Source organism: Balaenoptera acutorostrata, chromosome 11 (genome assembly GCF_949987535.1).
Source record: "Balaenoptera acutorostrata chromosome 11, mBalAcu1.1, whole genome shotgun sequence".
Lineage (NCBI taxonomy): Eukaryota > Metazoa > Chordata > Mammalia > Artiodactyla > Balaenopteridae > Balaenoptera > Balaenoptera acutorostrata.
Window position 1 is genome coordinate 97314602 of NC_080074.1, and position 26887 is coordinate 97341488.

Here is a 26887-nt window from a genome sequence, read left to right on the forward strand (position 1 = left end):
GGAACTCTACTCAGTACTCTGTAATGGCCTATATGGGAAAAGAATCTAAAAAAGAGTGGATATAACTGATTCACTTTGCTGTATAGCAGAAACTAACACAACATTGTAAATCAACTATACTCCAATAAAAATTAAAAAAACAAAAACAAAAACAAACAATCAAACAAAACGGTCTCCTGGATAGCAGCAAGCTTGGTGTTTTACAGACCCCGCCAATATAAAAGACCCATTGTTGAACTTATCATCTGTCCCTCTTGGAATGCTCCTTATGCATTTCTTTTCTTAGTAAATGAGACTCCCATTCAATGGGGTGCATATTTTAGAAACCTGGAAATTCATCATAGACTACTTCTCTCTCTCTCCAAATTCACATCTGTTAGGTTACCAGATCCTGCTGTTTCTATCTCATATTCCTGAAATCCACCATCTTTTTTCAATCCCCAGTGCTGCTGTCCTGACCATCTCTTTCATAGACTAAAAATAACTTCCTCACTGGTGTTCCTACTTTTTGCTTTGCCTCCATTCTCTTATTCACACTGTTGCCAGAGAAATTATTTAACATGCAAATCAGGTCTCTCCATGAGAAAAATCCTTCAATGTCCATTGTCAAGAGGTGAAAATCTAAACTTCTTAGCATGACTTAAAAAGCTCTTTATTATCCAATACCTACTTAACGGTCTTGCTTCATTTCCCGATATTCTCTGAAAGCGCCCTATGCTTCAGATATATGGATCTACTTTCAAATCCCCAACATGCCAAGCTCTCTCTCTAATAATTCAGTGCCTTTGCACCTGCTCCCCTTCTGCCTGGAATTCCTTGTCAGTCGTGTTGGCCTGACAAACTCCGACTTAAATTTCAAGACTCAGCTGTAGGGTTATTTTCCCTTCTTTAAATTGTTCAGGCAGACTTAAGTGCTTCTGTACTTGAATTCCTTGTTGATATGGCACAAACATGCACTACAGCAATTTTAACATTTTATTTATTTGTTTTATTAATTAGAGTTTCCAAACCAGGTTGTAAGCTTCTAGAGGGTAGGGATTATATGATTAATCTCATCTTTGCATACCCAGCACTTTACACCGGGACTGGTACTGAGTATTTTTAACAGGCACTTGAATGCACGTGAAACAAATTATTAAGTAGTAAGAACAGCATCCTGGCTGAGCTTAAGCTTAAGCTATAGATTTTCACATAAGTACCTTTAAAGAAATTGCAAAAAATATATAATACATTAAAGGAAATTTAAGAACAGAAAACTAAAGTAAATCTCATATTACTTCACCATCCTAATCCCTGTTTTAGTGTATTTACTTTCGGTCTTTTCTCAAATATGCGATATTTATATATATATGTTTTTGTTTATACATGTATATATATATTTATATTTTACATAGCTGTAATTAAAATATACATGCACTTTTATATGTTTTTAAGCTTAATGAACTGTAAGCATTTTCCAACACTGTTTCATAGTCCTCCAAATTATCATTTTTCCAGGATTGCATATCTCATTTCCCTGCTTCGGTTGATAGCCTAAAAGAGGCTTAGGTTATACCCAGTTTTCTATTATAAATAGAAACAGATCCAGGTTTTGTGGAACTTGAAATTTACACAATTTTGAGTCATGTTTTCAGAAAAAGAATACAAAATTATCTTACTTTTGCAAATAGGACCATGTGAACACATTGTTAGGGTCCCTCCCCAGGCTTCGGAAGGGGCCTGTGAAAGTCGTGGGGGGGAAGTCCTGAAGATTAATTTTTATTGGCTTCACAGTTATCTACCTCCAACTAGAAATAATCCTGGAATAAACATTTTGAGCATGAATTTTTTTCCCTCTTTTCCATTCTCTTCGAAGGATTCCAAGTTACTATGATACCATTCACCTTGCAGCAGTTGGGAAAGGAAATGGTCATTTATTGAGCACCTATTATATAGTGAGAAGTTTGTATATATTTTAAAATTTAATTCCTACCACAAACCTGAAGGAGGTATTATCCCCATTTTACAGATGAGAAAACTGAGGTGCAGTGCATTTAACTATCGTGCCCAAAGTTACACATCTAGTAACTGGCAGGGTTTTGGAGCCTACCGGTCTTATTCCAAAGCTCATGCCTTCTCATTACATCGTGTTGTCTCCACAGCCACACAGCTTCCAGGTAATATTCTCTAGGCTACTGCTGAAAACCTGGTTCTCAGTTACCTGTTTGGAGGAGGACAGAATACAAAACTTGCAGAGTCCTGACATGTTTCTTGGAAGAAGGTAATTTAAATCAATGATGGCCAGACTTTCACAGGTGAGATCAGGAGAAAGTGATTTGGCTCTTTCTGCCCTTCTGCTTACAGACACGTATTGCCTTGGTTCCGTGTGCGTTTCTCGGAAGGAGCAGAGCGTCTGCAGTCGGAAGACCTGGGTTGGGTTCTGACCTGCTATGCTCTACCTGAGTGACCTTGGGTAAGTCATTGAACTCCTCAGCTTCTCATTTTCCTCTCTGCACTAAGGATACTAAGTGACACAACCTGCCTTACCCCAGGGTAGCTGTGAGCGTCAAATCTGATCATGTGTGCTCAGCACTTGGTGAACTGCAATGTTACTAAGATACCAGTACCAATGCGGGAGTGGCTACAGCTCTGCATCCATCTGCCCCCAGGTAAGGGCATGTGACAGCTGGGCAGCTTGCACCTAATGGCTCCTTTACGTTAACTCTTGGTGGCTTGCCCTCCTCCCTCCCCACCTCCCCCTTCACCCCGCACTGAAGCTGCCATGTGATTCCAGGGGCGTGTGGGTTGTTACTCCTGAATGCCCAGTGCACGGAGAGCAGCCAGCAGAGGCTGTACAAAATCAGAGTCCGAGATTCCGAGGAATCCTTTCCTCAAGCTGAAAACGGATCGTCAAAACATGCCCAACATTCATCATTAAACGCGGTTTGTAAAATCCCGAAGACAGTTCTGACCGATTGTCCCTTTGCTCTGTCTTAGGTGCTGACGCATTTATCTTGGAATTTTATCTGCCAGTTTAGAAATCTTTAGTCCTTGTTGGACTTAACTGAGGGGACAGTCTGTAGTTCTGGGAAACCAGGAGAAAAATTTTTTAAATCTCCGTTTTGTGTTGGCGTTTGAACACCCTTCTGGTGTTCAAACCATATCTACGTTGAAAGTCGGTGGACGCAGCATTAATTTTTATTTACCTTAAAAAAAAAAAGATGCTTAAACCAATTTCCAGCCCTGGGACTAAGCTCATCACCCGTGTTGGGACCCGCGCGGCTCCCTGAGCGTGGACCTGCGGCTTTACCGGCCCCGGCCCGCCGTCCCCCGCCGCCCCCCGCGGCCCCGGCCCAGGTGGCGGCCGGCGTGGCCCTGGAGCCTCACCTGGCTCGGCCGGCAGCAGCCGCACAAAGACCCGCGCAGGCGGCGGCCGGGCCGAGCCGCAGAAAGTAGTCCCGACCACGCCGTCTCCGATGTTGTTCGACGTCGATTCACGCCCTCCGCGGGGAGGGCCGAAGGGGCCGGCCCGGGAAAGAATCCCATTGGAATGCGCCGCCGGGCGGCCTTTCCCCTCCTGCCCGCCTCTGCTCGCCCCGCACGTCTCCCGGGGTCTCCCAGCCGAGGCCGTGCGCACGGCCCCCTCTCCTTTTCTGAAATGCCCGGGAGGCGGCGCCGAGGGAGGGGGCTCGCCCGCGCGCAGGGAGACCTCGGCGGCGACTCATGAAGGCGGCAGGAGGCATATCCCTGCGCCGCTGCGTGAGAGGAAGAGGCTGAATGAGGAGCTGCGCGGGGGAAGCGGGGCGCCGGGGGAGGAGGCGGCGGCATGGAAGCAGACGCTGGCGTCGCGCGAGCCCCGGGCGGAGCGGCGCGGTAGAGAGGGCGGCAGCGGCGGCGGCGGCGGCGGCGCGCGCGGAGCCTTGACGGGCCCTTTTCTTTCTTCTCTCTCGGGAAAGCTGGGAAGCATGAGCGTGCAGACCTGCCGCTGCGGCGGCCGCCCCGGCTCCTCGCCTCCCCCTCTTCGGGCCGCCCCTCGCCGGTGAGAGAAGCGAATGCGAGAAGGGAAGATGGGGGCCGTTCTGAGGAGCCTCCTGGCCTGCAATTTCTGCGTGCTCCTGAAAGGTGGGGAGAAGCGGGGGAACGGGGAAGTTGGTGGGCTTTGGGGGGGGAGGGGGCCTCGTTCTGCGGTGTGGGGGTGGGGAGGGGAGGGAGGGAGGCGAAGCAGGGGAAGAGGAGCCGGGAGAGGCCTGGTCGTGGGGAAGGAGGGAGAGAGGGGCCCGGGAGAAGGGGCTGCGCGCTCCGCCCGGCCACGCTGCAGCCCCCGCCTCGCTTTGCCCACCTCGTCGGGGCAGAGCGGAGCCTCCGTACGGCCTCCCTGGCCGGGTGACACCCCGACCCCCCGGAGCCCCATTCTGTCCGAGTGACTGAGGGTCGGTGTGTCTCTTTCTGCCTGGAGTCACCGGGGACGAGGGGCTTTGTCTGGATTTTGGCTCTCGGAGCGGTGGAGCCCAAGATGCTTCCACGTTGGGCTTCTCCGTCGAAGCCCCCGCCTTTTCTGTGTCGGTCCTGGGAACTTTGAGAGCTCCCTTACTATTTTTCCAGGCCTTGTTGCAACTAATAACTGGTTTCCGTTGGGGATATAATGATCGTGGGTGAGAGCACAGTTGGAAAGTGACTCCGAGGTTAAAGGTCGAGAGGTTCAGCCTTGGGAATCGCCCGGGCTTCAGGCCATAATAAAATAGAAACGTTGCCCTTGCAACTCCTGGCATTCAGGACTTGCCCCTATTTTCGGAGCATGCAAGTGCACAGTTGGCACCAAGTAGGAGAGTCATCCTTGGTGCAGAGGAGCCTGTCTTGGGACCTAAGTTATCATCTGCTGCGCTCCCCTGGGGACTGCTTGGCACTTTGGTAAATAACATAGGCTATTCTAGATAATTTGCTCCGAGAATCGCGTAAATTCGATGGTCCTGTGGGTTTTTGTTTTTGTTTTTTGATTGGCCTGCAAAGCTGTCACATACGCTGTGACTTTTATTTTGTGACAGTTCACTGAGGTTTTTCACTGGCCCGCAAGATTTCAACAGCTCTTCTCAAACTTATCAGTGGTGAAGTGGTGATGACTCTGATGCTATGGGGCATTTACCAGCAGAGGAATTTAAGTACCGATTGATGCAACGACTTGTAGCTTTGGTTTTGTTAAAACTCTCGCTTGTGTTCACGGTCAGTTCTTTTCGGGTACGGAACCTCTTGAGTCTAAGGAGATTTTTAGCTATTAATTTAACAGACTAAACTTTTGGTAAGCGTGCAAAGTTACTGAGGTTTCCAGAACACAATAGAAACTAATAGTCTTGTGCTATAAATGAGCCAGATATGCCATTTTTGAGTATATATTTATTTTAGATGAGGGTGATTGACATTTTTTTGGAGGAGGAATTTTTTTTCTTTAGTTACGCTTCAGGATTATTATGTCTGCCTATTGTATCTTAGTTTTACTTAATTACGACCCACTGTAAGCATATCCTAAACTATTTCCACGTGTAAACTCCAGAAAGCTAGTGCCCATTTCATTTTCATGGCAGGGAATTTAATGCAGTGTTATGTACTTGAGAGGTTTAATAAGTATATGTTTATTTTGTTATAGTATACTCCCTGTCGAAAGGGGATTTTGCTATAGCTGTGCAAAACAATTATATTTGACATAGAATATGTATATATTTTAAGACAGAAGATTAATAGAGTTAACAAATAGGAGAGTCAGCTGATGGGTTAAAGTCTTTGAGAAATTGAAATTCATAACCCAGGATGTTTCTGGTTGCCCAATTGTGTTTCTTGGAAGGGAAGGTTATGATGTAAATGCCACTTGTTTAACACCACGTTTGAGCCTAGAGTTGGGTTTATTCATTATTGGAATTGAGAGAAGTGGTACTTGAAGTAATATTGTGCAGTATGATATTGTGTAAGAAGACCTAAAAGAGTTAATAGTTTAAATTGCCTCATTTCCACTAGCAAGCAAAGTTTCCAAAAGTGAAGCTTTCATTTTAAATGTAGTCTAATAATGGTATGAGGTGGTCTTTGAAATCAGTGTACTTAACCGTGAGTATATATTTGAACTAAAACTGTCTTTCAGTGTGAAAGATTTTTATTCATAATTTAGATTCTTTTCATTCCATGATAATGTCATCCTGTGTTAAAATGGCAATATTAGATAACCTTGGACTCCAGGGAGAAATGGGATTAATTTGTTGCATTAAGATAATGTTTCTTCACAGAAGAGTTGGAACTTTAACATTGGGATGATGGGAGAGTTTGGGAGACCTTTTGTCCTCTGGCCCTGTTAAATCAATAGCTGAAAGCCAGGGAATAATGCTGTCATTATCTGGGCTGCATCCCTATCCCTATCATCAGAGGACAAGGTGTAATGGAAAGATTTGGGAATTTCAACACCAAAATCTTGGGTTTAAAGTCCATGCTTCACTACTTAATAACTTTGTGATTCTAGTCTAGTCAGTGAGTTTCTCTGGGCCCCAGTTTCTTTACTTGTAAAATGTGGGTAGTAATACCAAGCTAATTTGCAAATTTGTTGGGTATATTAAATGAAGTACTGAATATCAAGTGATTTGCAAATGTTATTTTTTGTTATAATTTTTGATTGTGGACGTATCCTCAAATGCTGGGGATTTGAGATTTAATTCGTATGAGGTTCACAAATTCTTAAAGATAGAAGAGATCTTGATCCTTCTGATCTAACCACTTCATTTTCAAGTGGGGAAACTCAGATTCAGAGAGATTATAGCGTGATCAAGATCCTACAGCTAGTTAATGTTAGAGCAAGGATTTATTGTCCATTCTTTCAGCAATTAGGTATGGTATACCTACTCTGTATCAGGCTCTGATGGTATATTGGTGAGCAAAATCGACACGGGCCCTGCTCTCATGGACCTCACGATCTAGGTTGCCATCCTTACTTCCATCCAGGTGCTGGTTAGAAAAGATTATAGCTCTGATTTCCTAGAGGAAATATTTTTTATAAGAATATAAGTTTTGGAATACCATAAGTGTGTATAATCTGTAAATACTATGTCTAGCTTATTTTGAGAAGGCTTTGTTGTTCTATAAGAATTCTTTGTTACTTACCTTTTTTTCTTGTTATTTGTTTTGGTGGGGTGGTGGTAAATACTGTCAGCACAAGCCACTAGTGTTTCCCATCTTAAATTTTTATAAGAGTGGTCCTTGGAAAATTGTTTAGTATCAGGTATAACGAAGTCTTGGGAAGATAGAATGAATTTTGGTGTGGGAATCAGGAGAATTTGATTCTTATTCTAAGTTTGTCATTTGCTAGCTGTGTGACCTTGGATAAGTTACCTAAACTCTGTACACCTTCGTTAGGATAATGAATCCTTCTTTTGGAGGTTCTTACTTCATATTAACACACTAAGGGCTCTGAGAGGTTCTGAGGTAGAGACCAGTTTTAACTTTGTTGAATCCACTGTTTCCCAAAGTAGACAATGAATTTTTTCGTAAATCCTTTTAACAGTCTGCTGAACCTTTGTTCCAAGGAACAAACGTAGAGAGAACCTGGACTCGGTAACCCTTTAAGCATTAGGTTGAGTCATGTGAATTGATATTTGATGATAATTTCATATAGTTGAATCTGATACTTTAATCCCTTCTTACTTACTTGGCTTTAGATTTGCTCATCTGACTAGGAAATAATTTGACTGGTTATGAAACTTCAGGGTTTCAGCTTATTGTTATCATCAGGCCTAACAGTGATTTCCCATGGTTCAGTTTTTCAGGGAATTTTTCTTTTCTTTAATTGGAGGTTTTTCCATTTGCTGAACTGAAATGCTTTTCTGTGTAGTTATATGTGCTTTGACTATCAGAAAGGTTTGTCTTTTTTGAATATCAAAGAAGATTCTGTGAAGGAGTATATAAATGGAAAATATTTTATGTGAATTTATAAATTGAATATATTGGAAAAACAAGTAATACCGGTTATAGTTCTGCTTAGACCATGGGTAAGTACTCTGAGAAAATTCATTTTCATCATGGAAATTTTATTGCAAGTTGATATTCAGAGAAGAGGCTTTGTTGACAAATCAGGTTCGTCTTCCACCACTTTATGTAGCCTTGGACAAGTTACTTAGCTTTAGTTTCTTCTACTATTTCTTACTATTTCTTCTACTATTAGACGGGGATAATACCTTCCAAGATTTCTGTGAGAACTGATGGAGTGTTTGCAAAGGGATAGCACAGTGCACAGTCTGTGGACTTTGAGTAAATGGTCACTATTGTCGAGATGGCTAATTTAAAAGAAATGTTAATGCACAGGAAAGACGAGTAAAACATTTATGTTCTGGGCACTGTTTTAGACAGTAGTTTTAAACCAGTGGTTTTTTTTTTTTTTTTTTTTTTAAATTTTATTTAATTTTATTTATTTATTTTTGTCTGTGTTGGGTCTTCGTTTCTGCGCGAGGGCTTTCTCTAGTTGCGGCAAGCGGGGGCCACTCCTCATCGTGGTGCGCAGGCCTTACACTATCACGGCCTCTCTTGTTGCGGAGCACAGGCTCCAGACGCGCAGGCTCAGTAGTTGTGGCTCACGGGCCCAATTGCTCCGCGGCATGTGGGATCCTCCCAGACCAGGGCCCGAACCTGCGTCCCCCGCATTAGCAGGCAGCTTCCCAACCACTGCGCCACCAGGGAAGCCCTAAACCAGTGGTTTTTGAACTTGATTCTTTGGCAACTGGAACAAACTCCGTGAAATACTTTTACTTTTGATATTTTCTATTTTGTTTTATATAAACAAGATGGCCACTATCTACTAAATTTATTTTACCTTCTAAAGGATTGCAACTTGAACACTTTTAGGTGATTATTATAAATAAGCTAGAGAATAAGTAGTTCGGTTAATTATAATACTTATTTACTTTTTTAAAAGTTGCCCATACTTATGGGCAAAATAATTTCATCAAAATATTGTCTAATTGAGAATTTTATTATTGTGTTTGTTTATAATAATTAAAATCAGTTGATGGACTTCTCCCTGTAGGATGGGTAAATGCTATACTGAGTTCCTGCATTGTATATTTCAGTCTTTGTATGAGAGTCTTTTACATATCTTCTGTAAAAGGACTTCCTCTTAATGAATAGAACTGTGCTCCATGTGAATAACTTTGAAATTTAGTTCAGATACATGGACTAGGTAACCTAAAGAATAGGATATTTGTCTTTGAGATTATTCATTTAAAATATAATTCATCATAAATACAAGGAAAACTGTTATTTGATATTATTAGCACATGCTTTTGTTTCTCAAGCTGTTTGTGTTATTTGTGGCAGTGACTGTCCTCACAAAAAAGTCATGCAGATGTGAGACTGGAAAATACTAAAATGTGCCTGGGCTCAATTTGGTGAACATTACAGGTACTTCAATGCTGTGATCCTGTTACCTATAATGTAACTTGCTGGTTTTTGTTTCTGTGATACCTTGCTTGGAAGGGCCAGGAACTTGGGGATGTGAAGTGAAATCATATTTTTAGGCAAAAAAAAAAAAAAAAAAAAAAAGTGAAAATTTAAATTATTAATTGACACTAGAAAGACGAATGACTGATCTAAGGCCAGATTGCTTGTACTCTGGACAGTAATTTTACATGCAGTGCTTTCTGTATGCATCTAATTTCACCTGGACCTTAATATGGTTTTGAAAATGATACCAATCACTTTTTTTTTTTTACACCAATCATTTTTGATAGGGGAAAATAAATAACATTGTAATTTTGGAGTTTGTACATAGGTGGTTTGTCATATTACTGTAAAATAAAAACTAGTCCAGATTTAGGTAAGGAGAGACTTTATTCAAAAGGATTATTGCAAAAGGGAGAATGCTCTTCTGTAGGATCTGCAGGCATCTCAAAATAAAACACAAAAAGACTCTTCTTTTATGGACAAGGGTGAGCAGGGCTAGCAGTAACTTGGTAAGAGTGTGGGCCGAGTGGGTGAGGGTGAGCAGATTGCATGATCAAGATAGTTTAACTGGAGTTTTTTTAATTTACTGCAGTCAGTTGATGGCTTGGAATGAGCTGTTAAGGGAGCCTAAGAGCATCTGCTTGCTTAAATTTAGGGCAAGCCAAACTTTAGGGGCTTGTGGGAAAGGAGAAAAGCCTGACTAAAGTTTGTCAAGCCAAGTGAGTGGATAAGCAAGGGTAGTTGTGAGCACTTGGTCAGTTCTGCTGTTGTTTAAAAGAAAATTTGTCAGTCTTAGGGATATGTTTTAGTCAGCTCAGGCTGCTACAACAAAAATATTATAGACTAGGTGGCTTATAAACAACAGAAATTTATTTCTTACAGTTCTGGAGGCTGGTAACCCAACAGCAGGGTGCCAGTACAGTCAGATTCTGTTGAGGATCCTCTTCCAGTTTGCAGACTGTTGACCTCTCTTTGTATCCTCACAGGGCAGAGAGAAGAGAGAGGAAGCAAGCTCTCTCTGGACTTTTATAAGGGTACTGATCCTATTCATGAGGACTCTACCCTTATGACCTCATCTAATCCTAATTACCTCCCAAAGGCCCCACCTCCTAATACATTCACATGAGGGGGAGTGTAGGGTTTCAACGTATGAATTTTGGGGGACACAGACATTCGGTCCACAAAAAAGTAGGCTAAAGTCATTGTGAAGTTGGTCTCATTAGATTGGTCTGATTATTTATGGAGGTGTAGGTGTTTTAGGTCTGCTTCAATGGGACTTTTTATAAGGAATCTTGGATTGAACTTTTAAAAGCCTCTTGAGGCCAGGAAGCCAAGTCAAGTACTCACCATTGGGTTTCACTTGCAGTACCTATAGATTTGGGTAAATTCCTAAGGTCCCCAAAATATCCTAGGGTTCCTGGGCCTGCCTGGAATTGACCTTGCTTACTTTACCTGTAAGACTGGGAACTCTGTAAGCCAGGTACCAGTCTAGTTTTCCCAAGGGTACTGTAAGCATTGTTCCGTAAAATCAATCACAGCTCCTTAAAAGTAATTGGTGGTATTAGATTAAGTGAACATGACTTTCAAATATGACATCCAGTCAAAGCCTTGGTTGCATTATAATGTTTCCAACCGGGAGGACAGACTTTTATTGAACCTATACAAATAACTATGTTGCCCTGAAAATAAGAATACTCATTTAAATAAGAGTTTTGTTTTTGAATTATGGATGAATTAGGGAGAAAAAGATAAATGTTTTTATTTCTGTTTACAAAAGCATAGTCTGCTGAAATTATCAATGAATTATAGATAGCTTAAGAGAAAAGAGAAACGAATTCCTTATATCCAGAAAATAGGACATTAAAGCATCAGCAATATTTTAAAACCCATAATCATCCTTCATCAGTTTATTCAGTCCTGTGTGATTAATTCTTGTTCTGCTAGATCTTGAGTTAACAGTCTCATGAATCCATCTGCTTCACTAGTTTTTTGGGAATCCTGACTCAGTCCACTGGTATAGTCTTGAAGTTATATAAGTGATGCCATCAGAAGCTTGTGCCCAGGAGTTACCGGTATAGTCCTCTTTCAACAATCCTTTTTTTGTTGAAGACAAGCACTTGGCCTGTAGCTCATTTGCAGGCACTTTCAGGGAAGCATCGAAGTAAAACAAAAAACACTCTGTAGATAACAAAAGACTTAAAATGGTGGTGCTGACTTATATGGGTAGTTTTAAAAGTGAAAGATCTGATGAGAGTTTGTTATAAAAAATAATGCAGTTGGGCTTCCCTGGTGGCGCAGTGGTTAAGAATCTGCCTGCCAATGCAGGGGACGCTGGTTTGAGCCCTGGTCTGGGAAGATCCCACATGCCGCGGAGCAACTAAGCCCGTGCGCCACGACTGCTGAGCCTGCGCTCTAGAGCCCGCGAGCCACAACCACTGAGCCTGCGAGCCACAACTACTGAAGCCCGTGTGCCTAGAGCCCGTGCTCTGCAACAAGAGAAGCCACCGTGATGAGAAGCCCGCAAACCACAACGAAGAGCAGCCCCCGCTCGCCGCAACTAGAGAAAGCCCACGTGCAGCAATGAAGACCCAATGCAGCCAAAAATAAATAAAATTTAAAAATCTAAAAAAAAAAAAAAATGCAGTTGATGAATAAGTTTGGTTGTTTTTATGGCGTGCAAACCAAAATAAAATCAGTCCAGAAAAGTTTTAGGCAAGATATCTATAGGCATAATGATTAACCTTATTTTAAAAAAGAGTAGCTATTACATCTGATTTATGAGTATAAGTGAATATAACTCTTGTAGAGAAAAAGACTTAAAGATATGCAGTAATCCTGAGACATAATGTGTCATGAAGCATATAGTTAGAGCATATCAAGAATATATCAAGATTATCAAGTAAAAATTTTTAGTTAAGTCTGGAATAAGTCCTAAACATCTGTATAATAAAATTCCGTAAGTAAGTTAAGTGAATCCCTGGTGGAGAACCACTCACTGGCCTACCAATAATATACTGTATTCAAATTAGAGAAATGAAATTGTGACCAAGGTAACATTAAAAAAAATCATAAAAAAGAAAAAATTATAATTGATGATTCTGTACTGTTGTTTAATATCAGACAAAGCACCACTGGGACTCAGGAAATGGAAACACATTGTGAACACTGAGGCTATTGATAAATTTCTAGGAACTTCATCCAGTTTTTGAAATAATCATATTAACATTTTACCCATACTGATTTAATCTACGGAGGGTAAGCCTCTCTTCTGATTTGGCAGTGCTTCCCATGCAAATCATAACATTGATCAAATAAACCAGTTATTTTTAGTACCTCTCTTCTTACAAGGTGAAAGAATCCTTTGTGAACTTCCAGGGGCCCTTTGGGAAAATTTAAAGACAGTAATAGGTGCAAAATACATCATTTAGTATTTGAATTTGAAAAGGCAGAATGTCAAAAGTTGTCAGGAGGTTTGAACATCCGATTAAATAGGATCATGGATCAGTGAGAAAAAATACCTGGCAACCTATTTAACCAGTGTCAAAAAAATATTTTTTTAAAAGTGAACATAGGGGGCTTCCCTGGTGGCGCAGTGGTTGAGAATCTGCCTGCCAGTGCAGGGGACACGGGTTCGAGCCCTGGTCCGGGAAGATCCCACGTGCCGCGGAGCAACTAGGCCCGTGAGCCACAACTACTGAGCCTGCGCATCTGGAGCCTGTGCTCCGCAACAAGAGAGGCCGCGATAGCGAAGAGGCCCGCGCACCGCGATGAGGAGTGGCCCCCACTTGCCGCAACTAGAGGAAGCCCTCGCACAGAAACGAAGACCCAACACAGACAAAAATAAATATTAAAAAAATAAATAAATAAAAGAGCCTTCCCTAAAAAATTAAAAAAAAAAAAAAAGTGAACATAGGAAAGAACTTTAGCTTTTTCAAAAGTGAGAAGACTTTTTAAAATAATAAGACATGATAAAATTAACACCAAGTACAGGAAATTCTGAAAAGACACCGAATTTTTGGCTTCTAAGGAGATTGATTACTCAGAAAACAAAGAAAAACCTTTTATAACCTCTTTATTAACAGCCGGTCAGAACCCAAGAAAATTTTGTCATTTTAGTAGAAAACCAAATTTTAGTTTTGTACAAGTATAATGTTTGATACTGAAGCACTTTCTGAAAATCTTACAAATAAACCTGTCAAGTCTTAGCTGGCTTTGAGCGTGACAAATAAAATTCTTTTTATCATCAACTTGTTATAACTTTCTCTGTCCATTCAGGTTTTGTTCTACATGTTCCTCTTTCTCATTCTGGAACACTTAGTCACTTTACTTTAGGACTGTTTTCTTTTTCCTTAAAAACACATCCTGCATATAGAGTTGTTCCTTTCTGTCATTATTTCTATTAGAGTCTCATTTACATACAAGGTTATAACTTATAATGACAGTAACTACTATTTTACAGAGAAAACTATGAGGTGGATAGTTGTGAACTGTCTGTCATACACCAACATTTTGTAGTAGACTGGCAGAGTTTATGAATATACATCTTACAACTTCTTATAGCCATGCACTTCCAGATAGTACAACTTCTCAATGTGACAAAAATGAATATGTTCATTGATAGACTCAAATATGTGTAGTTTCTTGGTACCATGAAAATAAGAGGCAAAAACTTGTATAAACTTGAAATGCTTATGCTTCAGTGTTCTGTCTTATTTAGAAATGACCTAGGTATTTGATGAATATCCATGGACTAACTTAGCATAAGTCTAAGGTTTTAAGTTACTAAAAGATTTTGGAAACTATCTTCAAGTTGGCTTATTACAAGATATAATTACTTTTGAAGTACAGTTTGTCAGAATAATGATTCAACTTGGCTAAGTATAAATGTAGATAAAATGCTAGTTTATTTCTGTCAGTAAACCTGTAAAAATTTAGGAAGAACATATTCAAGTAGAATAAAAACCTATTCTTGTGTTATACTTAATGCCCATAACTCAGAAGACATAGGTGTTTTTATTAAACCAACAATATTAAACTGGTCTCATATACCAAAGATTTGCCTAAATGTATGTTAACTTGGATTTTTAAAACATTTGGGTTAGTTTCTAAGAATTTTGATTTCCTTAACTTCTGGAAATCTTAGAAATACTTTTATATGAGCACTTTTTGTTGTTATTTTAACAGCTTTATTGAGATATTCACACACCATACAATTCACCCATGTCACGTGTACAGTTCAGTAGTTTTTAGTCTATTCACAGAGTTGTGCCACCATCACCACAATCAGTTTTAAAACATTTCCATCACTCCAGAAAGAACCTGTGAGCACCTATTTATCTTCAAGCTAATCAGACTAGAACTCCTTCAAGGGATTTCATAATCTAAAATTATACTTAACAATACCATCTGGGGCTTCCCTGGTGGCGCAGTGGTTGAGAATCCGCCTGCCAATGCAGGGGACACGGGTTCGAGCCCTAGTCTGGGAAGATCCCACATGCCGTGGAGCAACTAGGCCCGTGCGCCACAACTACTGAGCCTGCGCGTCTGGAGCCTGTGCTCGGCAACGAGAGAGGCCGCGATGGTGAGAGGCCCGCGCACCGCGATGAAGAGTGGCCCCCGCTTGCCACAACTAGAGAAAGCCCTCGCACAGAAACGAAGACCCAACACAGCCATGAATAGATAAATAAATAAATTAAAAAAAAAAAAAAAACAATACCATCTGAAGGTAGGGAAGTATTTTATATACATATATAACGTACATACATATGTACATAAAACATACAAATAGCTTATAGCGTCAGTTTGAAAGTTTCAGCTCACTGATGGTTTATGTAGAAGAGCTAGTTCTTATCCTTCCTTTATCTTTGTGTTTCTGGCAGATAGGGCAGGTTGAGGTTACCTACCCAGTCACTATGAAGGCTAAAGTCTTCCCGCCATTATTTGTGGAGGAGACGTTTCAGATTTTCTTTGCCCTGACGTGTAACCTTAAGGAGGCTGTGGACTACATTTTGAGTGAGGGCCCAAAGAGAGACCAAGGCTGTCTGGGTGTCTCAGAAGCTCATTTGAGTGGATAAAAGATCCAGCCTGTTTCCAATTTGTATTTTTAACTTCAGGTCCCTGAGCCCCTCATGAGTCCCTAGGGGGGAAAAGGGAACCTTAAAGTGCTACTGACTACAGGGAATTGAGGGGTTGGAGTGAGAAGGGAAAGGTCTGACAGGGTGGATAGATGGGTGGAGGAGATTGGGGTATTAAAGGAGGATAGATAAAGGATTTAAGGGAAGGTTGAGGTTGGTAAAATGGAGGAAGGAAGAGAGATGATGATGGGAAAGGAGAGGTTTTAGGGAGATCCCGTTTCCCAAGGAGGACATTGAAGTTCTAAATTGTCTTTAGTAAAATTTTGCTATTTTTGAAGATACTGGACTGAATTAGTGCTGTAATGGTGAAGCATGTGGTCAGTGGGAGAAGACGGAGGGCGCTCAATAGAGTGACAATTACCTGTTGGATTAGATAATTAAACAAGACATAAGAATTTTTTTTTCTTTATCTTTTTTTTTTTTTACATCTTTATTAGAGTATAATATCAGCTATACATATATCCCCATATCTCCTCCCTCTTGCGTCTCCCTCCCACCCTCCCTATCCCACCCCTCTAGGTGGTCAAAAGCACCCAGCTGACCTCCCTGTGCTATGTGGCTGCTTCCCACTAGCTATCTATTTTCCATTTGGTAATATATGTAAGTCCATGCCACTCTCTCACTTTGCCCCAGCTTACCCTTCCTCCTCCCTGTGTCCTCAAGTCCATTTTCTAAGTTTGCATCTTTATTCCTGTCCTGCCCCTAGGTTCTTCATAACCATTTTTTAAAAAAATTCCATATATATGTGTTAGCATACGGTATTTGTTTTTCTTTTTCTTACTTCACTCTGTATGACAGACTCTAGGTCCATCCACCTCACTACAGATAACTCAATTTTGTTTCTTTTTATGACTGAGTAATATTCCATGGTATATATGTGCCACATCTTCTTTATCCATTCATCTGTCGATGGACACTTAGGTTGCTTCCATGTCCTGGCTATTGTAAATAGAGCTGCAATGAACATTGTGGTACATGACTCTTTTTGAATTATGGTTTTCTCAGGGTATATGCCCAGTGGTGGGATTGCTGGGTCGTATGGTAGTTATATTTTTAGTTTTTTAAGGAACCTCCTTACTGTTCTCCATAGTGGCTGTATCAATTTACATTCCCACCAACAGTGCAAGAGGGTTCCCTTTTCTCCACACCCTCTCCAGCATTTATTGTTTGTAGATTTTTTGATGATGAAGACATAAGAATTTAAAGGAGCTGGGAAAGGGTATTCCCTTGTGAAGAGCCAAGGAAATTCCCTTGTGTAATCTCCATTATAAGGAGTTAGGGAAGTTAGAAGAGGCCTCACAGAAGAGTTGGGAATATTCCGCCTCAAGAGTTAGGGTGTTGATTGTCTACTCAGAGAGTCAAAGAAAAAAATTATTTGCTGGAAAATATCAAGGTAACTTCTTACCATGTTGCAACAGATAAGATGTCTGCAGCACTGGTTAAAGAGTTGAACTCAAGGAAAGATCCCTGAATCTCTGAGCAGGAAAGGAGTTTAAATGACTCACAAAGTGTCATTATTGAGGTGGGGATGGCACGGGTCCATAGGTGAGGTCAATACCCATCCAAGTCATGTCACTCACTATACAGATGTCAAATATAAATAAATTCCTGCTTGGTAAGGCGAGTCTTTATTCAAAAAGACTTTTGCAATAAGGAGAATGAACACAGGGTATGCAGGTATCTCAGAATCAAACCCAAAAAGGCTTTACTCTTATATGTAGAAATGAATAGTGCCAGCAGGATCTTTGTGGGAAAGTGGGACAAGTGGGTAGAGGTTAACAGATGACATGGCCAGGGCAGTTTTAACAGGAGATTTTTTTGAGTGTATGGTCAGCTGATACTTCAAATGAGTCCTTAAGAGAGGATGTTCTGGATTGGCTTGCTTAAGGTTAGAGCTAGCTGAAGTTTAGGGCCCAGAAGCCTGACTGATCTGGTCAGGCCAAGTCAGTGTGTAAGTTGGGCATTTGTATGCATTTGGCCAGTACTTAATGTAAAATCCTTTAGGGTTTATGACAAGTATGTTTTTAGATCAGGTTCTAAAAAATTCCTTTTAAATATTAATAAATGTTTTTTATATGACCGTCATACAGTGAACTGTGTTAGGGATTCCCCAAATTAGTTAAAAGGTATGGCTCCTGTTCCCAAGTGGCAGAGGTCCTAGTTGAAGAAGGAAATATACCTAAAAAAAATGCTAATATCAAATAAGTGGTGAAGACTGTAAGGGTGCAAAGAAGGAAAGCTGAGGCAATTGGAAAGATTCCAATTGGAATAGATAAGGTTTGAATCTGGCCTTGAAGGATTTGCTTGCTGGATAAGGTTAGAGAAATACGGAGCGTGCAGGAAAATGAATACACTGTGGTGATGGAGTATGATGTGCTTACAGTTGATGTGTTAAAAACTAGTTTGTATGACGCAGAGACTATAAAAGGTAAGTTAGAGTCATAGGTAGGAAGCACCCGGTGGAGGCCTGAGGTATTGAGGCTTTTTAATTTTAGGCACAGGAAATCAGAAACCTTTTTGAGTTGGATAAAGTAGAAGTATTGGAAGTAGAAAAGGGAAGGGAGAGTCTTGAGATCATTTACTGTTGAGGTAGTTTAGGCATGAGGTTATGAAGGTCTAGAGTAGGATAGTGGTTCTAAGAAAGGGAAAAGAAGAGGCGGATTTAAGGACGTGCTAAAGGAGAATCAACAAGACAGTGCGTGATTGGCAGACGGGGGGAAAGGTGGGTGTCAAGGATGGCTCCGTGGCGTACCAGTAGGATTAGGAAAATTGTGGTACCACTGACTCTTGAGGGTTTTCTTTGGGGGAAAGGTGATGAATTTAATTTTATGGCCGGAAGAGACGGCCCACTTAGATAATTTTCTCATCTGCACTCTGTGTTGTCCCCTAAGTAAGAGAGTGTAGAAGAGAAGATTATCCAAGTTCACCTGGTCAACCAGCAACTCTATTCAGGTAATTTTCAAGTCATCATCTCCAGCCTAAGCTTCAGTTCTATACATAGAACTTCTTGTTGGCCATCTCACTATCCTGTTTCTTGAATCTCCAATGGCTCCTGCCAGGTCCCTGCTCTCAAAAAACTTAGTTTTAATAAAGCTAACCTTGCTACCACCAAGAGAATAATTATATTCATCACAAAACCTTACAGTATTGGTATACACTTCATATAACCACCCATTAGCTATTAACTCCTTTAGTCTAACTTCCCACCTAGCACTCAGCTGAAACTGCTTTCTCCAAGTCTTCATAACCAAATCCAACTGGCCTTTTCTCAGTCCTTATTCTTCTCTGCAGCATTCAAAAATGTTGACCATATCCCCACCTATGTAGAATGTTCTGCATACTATACTATACTATTATTCCTCTGATCGTGCTTCATCTGCCTTTTAGTTTCAAATCTTTCCTCCCACTTACCAAACATAGGTATAGACTAAGAAAGGAGGAAGGGCAACTTGTCATTTGAGACTGAGGACAAAATAGAGGAGGATGGGTAGGATATAAAGAGATTTTTGAGAAGTTTAAAGTAAGATGTTGGGGATGTATGACATTTACCTTGCTTCCTGCTTCACTGAGATTATTTTGTGAAGATGATCTGGGATGAAGGATTCAAAGCATGGAATTTGTCTTCAGGAAAGCAGAAAAAGTTTAGAAAGGCACTAGGGAAAGATTGGTAGGAAGTTAATAAAGGAAAATAAGGATTTCTAAGCACCTGTGAGGGTTCACTGAAGAGATATGATGGTGGTTCTTTGGGTCATCTGGGTACTAAGAAGACTGAAGGTAAGTGCTTTGGAGTGGAAGATACTGAGTGCATGGTACATACGCTACAACTAGGGGCAAGTGTGTGTGGATCCAGTGTATTTCTTTAGTAGATTAAAACAGCATTACAAGTCAAATGATACCTTTCAGATGTCCCATGTAATATACTGCTAAGTAGATATTGGTGACAATATTGTAGAAAGTATTGAAGTATCAGAAGGGTGGTTGGACAGGATGAACTCCGGGATTTCTTTTTAATAGTGTGTATAGGGTTATGTATAGTCCTTTAGAAATCCTCAATTATAATCACTACTGCTAACTTAAATTAACTTGTACCCACCCACCCACCCACCCCTCCCCTCCTTTTTTTTTTTGTACTCTTAAGGCTTGTGAGGCCTTAAATGACCAGAAAGGTTTTTTGGATTTTGTAGACCACATATTTAGTAGAAATGTTAATGTTTGACTTGAAAGCCATAAAAGACATTTAGCTGCCACTTAATGCCATATACAGATTTGGTATCGTTTTCCAAGGAAAGTGCCATAAAGAAAGGTGCCCAATGAATATCAGATTATTATCACTCTTGGATTTTAAATTGTAAATGCTCTGGGGCTGTTTCGTAGCCTTGTGCAGCACTTAACATTGTACCCTTAACTAATGTTGACCTTTCTTCTGATTTTTATAATTGGCGCATAATATGAGGGGTTCAGTATAAGATAGTGCAGTGAACACTATGTGGACTGATAAGTCAGTGTGATGTATGAAGGCCTGAAATGAGCTAAAAGTGAATCTGTGAGGGAAATTTACTAATTTGCCAATAGCAGCTGTAGGTACGCAGAATAAGCAGAAAGGGCTCTTAGTCACTTTTTTTTTTAAAATAAATTTATTTATTTTAATTTTTATTTATTTTTGGTTGCATTGGGTCTTTGCTGCTGTGCGCGGGCTTTCTCTAGGTGCGGCGAGCGGGGGCTACTCTTTGTTGCGGTGCGCGGGCTTCTAATGGCAGTGGCTTCTCTTTTTGCGGAGCACGGGCTCTAGGCGCGTGGGCTTCAGTAGTTGTCGCATGCGGGCTCAGTAGTTGTGGCGCATGGGCTTAGTTGCTCCACAGCATGTGTAGTTGCTTCGCAGCATGTGGGCTCTTCCCAGACCAGGGCTCGAACCCGTGTCCCCTGCATTGGCAGGCGAATTCTTTACCACTGCGCCACCAGGGAAGCCCTCTTAGTCACTTTTTTAAAAAGCTGTCCGCCCATCTGTTTTTGACTAAGAAAGTTGGACTTAAGCTTAGTTAGAAGGGAAGTTCATGTTGTGCTTAGTGATGAAAATAGTGGACTTCATAACTCCATTTGGCAGACACAACCCATAAACTGGCTTAAACATCACTTTTTTCTTTACTGTTTTTGAGCACCTTAATTTTTTTAAAAATTAGTTTCTTAAAGAGGGGAGTGGTTAGTTTTCAGTGGCACTTGGTCTTGGCTTTGGATGACTGTTTTAGATCTTTAGTAAGTAATTGTGAGAGAAGATCATGTAGATTATTGCATCGTAACTCTGGTCTTATTTTTGCTGCCTCGTCTGTGTTCTTCATCTCAGCCTCTAGATCTGTGCTATCCATACGACCACTTGTCTACTTAAATTTAAATGAATTAAAATTAAATAAAATTAAAAATTTATTTTCTTAGTCATACTAGCCATCTTTTAAGTGCTCCGTAGCCACATGTGGCCAGTGGCTATTGTATTGCACAGTGGAGAGAACACTTCTATCATCATAGAACTTTCTGTTGGATAATGGTGCTCTAGATCTTTAATTACTGTTGATACCAGGAAAGTAGATGTCAAAAGCTTGGAATAAATGCTTTAAAAAAACCAAAACCCATATTTTGGGTTAAAAAAAAAAAAGAAGCATTTATACTACTTCAGTCCTAACAGCTTCAGCTTTCTCAGAGTTAAATATCTCTTTCGGATAGGCTTTATATTTAGTTTTGGTATTAGGTCTTATTCAAACATCATTTTAATAATAATATAAAACAATAAAAATAGTTGCATTAAGAACTATATCTGCCAGACTGTTTTATTAAGGTATAATTGATAATTCAATAAATTACACATACGTAAAGTTTAAAATTTAATAAGTTTTGACATATGTATGTACTTCTGGAACCATCATCACAGTCAGTATAATATAGCCATCACCTACAAAAGTTTCCTCATGCCCCTTTATCATCCCTCCTCCTCTTCTTTTCCACCCTCTCCCCACCTCCAGGCAACCACCGATCTGCTTTTTGTTACAATAGATTTATCTGAATTTTCTAAAATTTTATGTAAATGGAGTATGCAATATATACACTTTTATTCTGACTTCTTTTATTTTACATAATTATTTTGAGATTCACCCAAGTTACATAAACAAATAGTTCATTACTTTTTTTTTTGGCATGCCGTGTGGCACGTGGGATTTTAGTTTCCTGACTGGGGATTGAACCCGTGCCCCCTGTAGTGGAAGCGTGGAGTCTTAACCACTGGACTGCCAGGGAATTCCCAATAGTTCGTTACTTTTTTTTTTTTTTTTTAATTTATGTTTGGCTGTGTTGGGTCTTCGTTGCTGCGTGCGGGCTTTCTCTAGTTGCGACAGGCAGGGGCTACTCCTCGTTGTGGTGCGCGGGCTTCTCATTGCGGTGGCTTCTCGTTGTGGAGCATGAGCTCTAGGCGCGTGGGCTTCAGTAGTTGTGGCATGTGGGCTCAGTAGTTGTGGCTTGTGGGCTCTAGAGCACAGGCTCAGTGGTTGTGGTGCACAGGCTTAGTTGCTCCACAGCCTGTGGGATTTCCCCAGATCAGGGCTCGAAGCTGTGTCCCCTGCATTGGCAGGCAGATTCTTAACCACTGCACCACCAGGGAAGTCCCCATTACTTTTTTTTTTTGAAATTAATTTTATTTTATTTTTTTATACAGCAGATTTTTATTAGTTATGCATTTTATACACATCCGTGTATACGTGTCAATCCCAATCTCCCAATTCATCACACCACCACCACCCACCACTTTTCCCTCTTAGTGTCCATACATTTGTTCTCTACATCTGTGTCTCAGTTTCTGTCCTGCAAACCGGTTCATCTGTACCATTTTTCTAGGTTCCACATATATTTGTTAATATATGATATTTGTATTTCTCTTTCTGACTTACTTCACTCTGTATGCCAGTCTCTGGATCCATCCACGTCTCTACACATGACCCAGTTTCGTTCCTTTTTATGGCTGAGTAATAGTTCATCGTATATATGTACCACATTTTCTTTATCCATTCGTCTGTCGATGGGCATTTAGGTTGTTTCCAGGACATGACTATTGTAAATAGTGCTGCAATGAACATTGGGGTGCATGTGTCTTTTTGAATTATGGTTTTCTCTGGATATATGCCCAGTAGTGGGATTGCTGGGTCATATGGTAAGTCTATTTTTAGTTTTTTAAGGAACCTCCATACTGTTCTCCAAAGTGGCTGTATCAATTTACATTCCCACCAAGAGTGCAAGAGGGTTCCCTTTGCTCCACACCCTCTCCAGCATTTGTTGTTTGTAGATTTTCTGATGATGCCCGTTCTAACTGGTGTGGGGTGATACCTCATTGTAGTTTTGATTTGCATTTCTCTAATAATTAGTGATGTTGAGCAGCTTTTCATGTGCCTCTTGGCCATCTGTATGTCTTCTTTGGAGAAATGCCTGTTTAGGTCTTCGGCCCATTTTTGGATTGGGTTGTTTGTTTCTTTAATATTGAGCTGCATGAGCTGTTTATATATTTTGGAGATTAATCCTTTGTCCGTTGATTCATTTGCAAATATTTTCTTCCATTCTGAGGGTTGTCTTTTCATCTTGTTTATGGTTTCCTTTGCTGTGCAAAAGCTTTTAAGTTTCATTAGATCCCATTTGTTTATTTTTGTTTTTATTTCTATTTACTCTAGGAGGTGGATCAAAAAAGATTTTGCTGTGATTTACGTCAAAGAGTGTTCTTCCTATGTTTTCCTCTAAGAGTTTTATAGTGTCTGGTCTTACATTTAGGTCTCGAATCTGTTTTGAGTTTCTTTTTGTGTATGGTGTTAGGGAGTGTTCTAATTTCATTCTTTTACATGTAGCTGTCCAGTTTTCCCAGCACCACTTATTGAAGAGACTGTCTTTTCTCCACTGTGTATCCTTTCTTCCTTTGTCATAGGTTAGTTGACCATAGGTGCGTGGGTTTATCTCTGGGCTTTCTATCTTGTTCCATTGATCTATGTTTCTGTTTTTGTGCCAGTACCATATTTTCTTGATTACTGTAGCTTTGTAGTATAGTCTGAAGTCAGGGAGTCTGATTCCTCCAGCTCCGTTTTTTTCCCTCAAGACTGCTTTGGCTATTCGGGGTCTTTTGTGTCTCCATACAAATTAAAAAATTTTTTTTTCTAGTTCCATAAAAAATGCCATTGGTAATTTGATAGGGATTGCATTGAATCTGTAGATTGCTTTGGGTAGTATAGTCATTTTCACAATATTGAGTCTTCCAATCCAAGAACATGGTATATCTCTCCATCTGTTGGTATCATCTTTAATTTCTTTCATCAGTGTCTTATAGTTTTCTGCATACAGGTCTTTTGTCTCCCTAGGTAGGTTTATTCCTAGGTATTTTATTCTTTTTGTTGCAGTGGTAAATGGGAGTGTTTCCTTAATTTCTCTTTCAGATTTTTCATCATTAATGTATAGGAATGCAAGAGATTTCTGTGCATTAATTTTGTATCCTGCAACTTTACCAAATTCATTGATTAGTTCTAGTAGTTTTCTGGTGGTATCTTTAAGATTCTTTATGTAGAGTATCATGTCATCTGCAAACAGTGACAGTTTTACTTTGTCTTTTCCAATTTGTATTCCTTTTATTCCTTTTTCTTCTCTGATTGCCATGGCTAGGACTTCCAAAATTATGTTGAGTAATAGTGGTGAGAATGGATATCCTTGTCTTGTTCCTGATCTTAGAGGAAATGCTTTCTGATTTTCACCATTGAGAATAATGTTTGCTGTGGGTTTGTTGTATATGGCCTTTATTATGTTGAGGTAGGTTCCCTCTATGCCCACTTTCTGGAGAGTTTTTATCATAAATGGGTGTTGAATTTTGTCAGAAGCTTTTTCTGCATCTATTGAGATGATCGTATGGTTTTTATTCTTCAGTTTGTTAATATGGTGTATCACATTGATTGATTTGCATATATTGAAGAATCCTTGCATCCCTGGGATAAATCCCACTTGATCATGGTGTATGATCCTTTTAATGTATTGTTGGGTTCTGTTTGCTAGTATTTTGTTGAGGATTTTTGCATCTATATTCATCAGTGATATTGGTCTGTAATTTTCTTTTTTTGTAGTATCTTTGTCTGCTTCTGGTATCAGGGTGATGGTGGCCTCATAGAAGGACTTTGGGAGTGTTCCTTCCTCTGTAATTTTTTGGAAGAGTTTGAGAAGGATGGGTGTTAGCTCTTCTCTAAATGTTTGATAGAATTCACCTGTGAAGCCATCTGGTCCTGGACTTTTGTTTGTTGGAAGATTTTTAATCACAGTTTCAATTTCATTACTTGTGTTGGTCTGTTCATATTTTCTATTTCTTCCTGGTTCAGTCTTGGTCCCCATTACTTTTTATTGTATGGATATATCACTGTTTTTTCATCCGTTAGTCTGTTGATGACTTTTGGGTTGGTTCCAGTTTGGGTTATTACAAAAAAGCTGCTGTGAACATCATGCAACCAGGTCTTTGTATTGACATATACTTTTATTTCTCTGAAGGAAGTATCTAGTCTTTTAAGAAACTGCCAAACTTTTCCAAAGGTGCTGCACCATTTCACAGCCCGCCCCCCCCGCCAACCCAGGAGAGTATGAGTGGTCCACTGGCTCCATATCCTTGCCAGTTCTTGGAATGACCAGGCCTTTTAAAATTTTATCTGGCAGACTATTTTAACAAGAAAAGACTGTCCTGGTAGAATTAATTTCCCCTCTTGCAACTCTTTTGTATTTAAAATGCTGCAAAAATAATGCTTTGTGAAAAGATTTTGACAGTTTTCTATACATTTATTTACTCTTTAGTTTTGATAGTATTTGCTCACTAACACTAATTTGAAACTCAATTTATAGGAACCAAGACATTTCCTTCGTTTTGACTTACATATTTTTCTTTTTTTGTTCTAGCGGCCCCTTTGTTGCTTTATGCAAACAGACGGGACTTGCGATTGGTTGATGCTGCAAATGGCAAAGAGAATGCTACGATTGTAGTTGGAGGCTTGGAGGATGCAGCTGCGGTGGACTTTGTGTTTGGTCATGGCTTGATATACTGGAGTGATGTCAGCGAAGAAGCCATTAAACGAACAGAGTTCAACAAAACTGAGAGTGTACAGAATGTTGTTGTTTCTGGATTATTGTCCCCTGATGGGCTGGCATGTGATTGGCTTGGAGAAAAATTGTACTGGACAGATTCTGAAACTAATCGTATTGAAGTTTCTAATTTAGATGGATCTTTACGAAAAGTTTTATTTTGGCAAGAGTTGGATCAACCTAGAGCTATTGCCTTAGATCCTTCAAGTGGGTAAGTTTTGCATCATGTACAAAGGTTATTGTATCTCCTTCTCCTGGCTGTTTTCTCTCCATTAGCATAGACATCCCTTACCTCCAAGAGAAAAGAAACATCAGACCCCAGTTTTAGATTCTTTGGGCTTCTTTGTCAAGTAGATTTGAATGTGGGAAGTTAGGCCATGTTCTGAAAGTAAGGTGTGTCTGTAAATAGTTTTGTGTTTCTAGTATCACTTATGGGATAGCCATGTTTATAGTTCTTGGTTTTTCTTCTGCACTTATTTTTTATAATTATGAGAGGATAATCAGAAGGCGGAGAAGAAGGAATGATAATGAGTAGTATTTGATAGCTCAAGATTATATAAAAAATCTTCTGAATCTTATATCTTTTATTATATACACAAGTGTTTTGTAATGCTAGTGTTTTTTTATATTAAACTGATATTTTTAATATGTCAGTGTTGAATGAAAAATAAAAATTAGGTTGTTAAATAACTCATTTTTAGTTAGCTAAATATGTATTTGCCATAAGAGTTTATTTTCTTTTTTTCCCTAAATATTTGTGTTTTTATTATATATATATTTTTAGTGCAGATATTCTCTACAGAACCACTGATTTTTCAGAAAGCTGTCTCTAATTTGGGCAACACAATGTATAGGGAGACCATGGTATCCTATTACTTTTTTTTTTTTTTGGCCACACCGGGTGGGGCATGTGGAACTTCCCCAACCGGGGATCAAACCCGCGCCCCCTGCAGTGCGAGCGTGCAATCTTAACCACTGGACCACCCGGGAAGTCCCAAAGTTTATTTTCTAATAGAAGAGAAACTTAAAGCTATGGGCAGATCTTATTATAAAATGTGAACTGTGTCCCCAGGTGCTTCTCTGTTACTGTGTTTCAGTCCTGCCATATACAATTCCTTGCTATTTATCTATTGAATACATTGTCATGCCAGAGTCTGTCATGGCTAGGTATAGATAACTAAACATGAACCTGA

General features: G+C 40.0%; 1 protein-coding gene across 4 annotated transcripts in view; it reads left to right on the forward strand.

Annotated features, from left to right (window-relative positions):
- The first annotated feature begins 3725 nt into the window (after positions 1–3725).
- The window catches only part of LRP6 (LDL receptor related protein 6), a 185290-nt gene continuing 162128 nt past the window's right edge, over positions 3726–26887 (forward strand). For 3 of the 4 annotated variants that reach the window (XM_057556231.1, XM_057556232.1, XM_057556230.1), the window contains exons 1-2: positions 3726–4101; positions 25512–25905. In XM_057556231.1, the coding sequence (XP_057412214.1) occupies positions 4032–4101; positions 25512–25905 (464 nt within the window). In that variant the 5' untranslated portion in view covers positions 3726–4031. The remainder of the gene's footprint in view (positions 4102–25511; positions 25906–26887) is intronic. The other variant, XM_057556233.1, reaches the window with a different exon arrangement.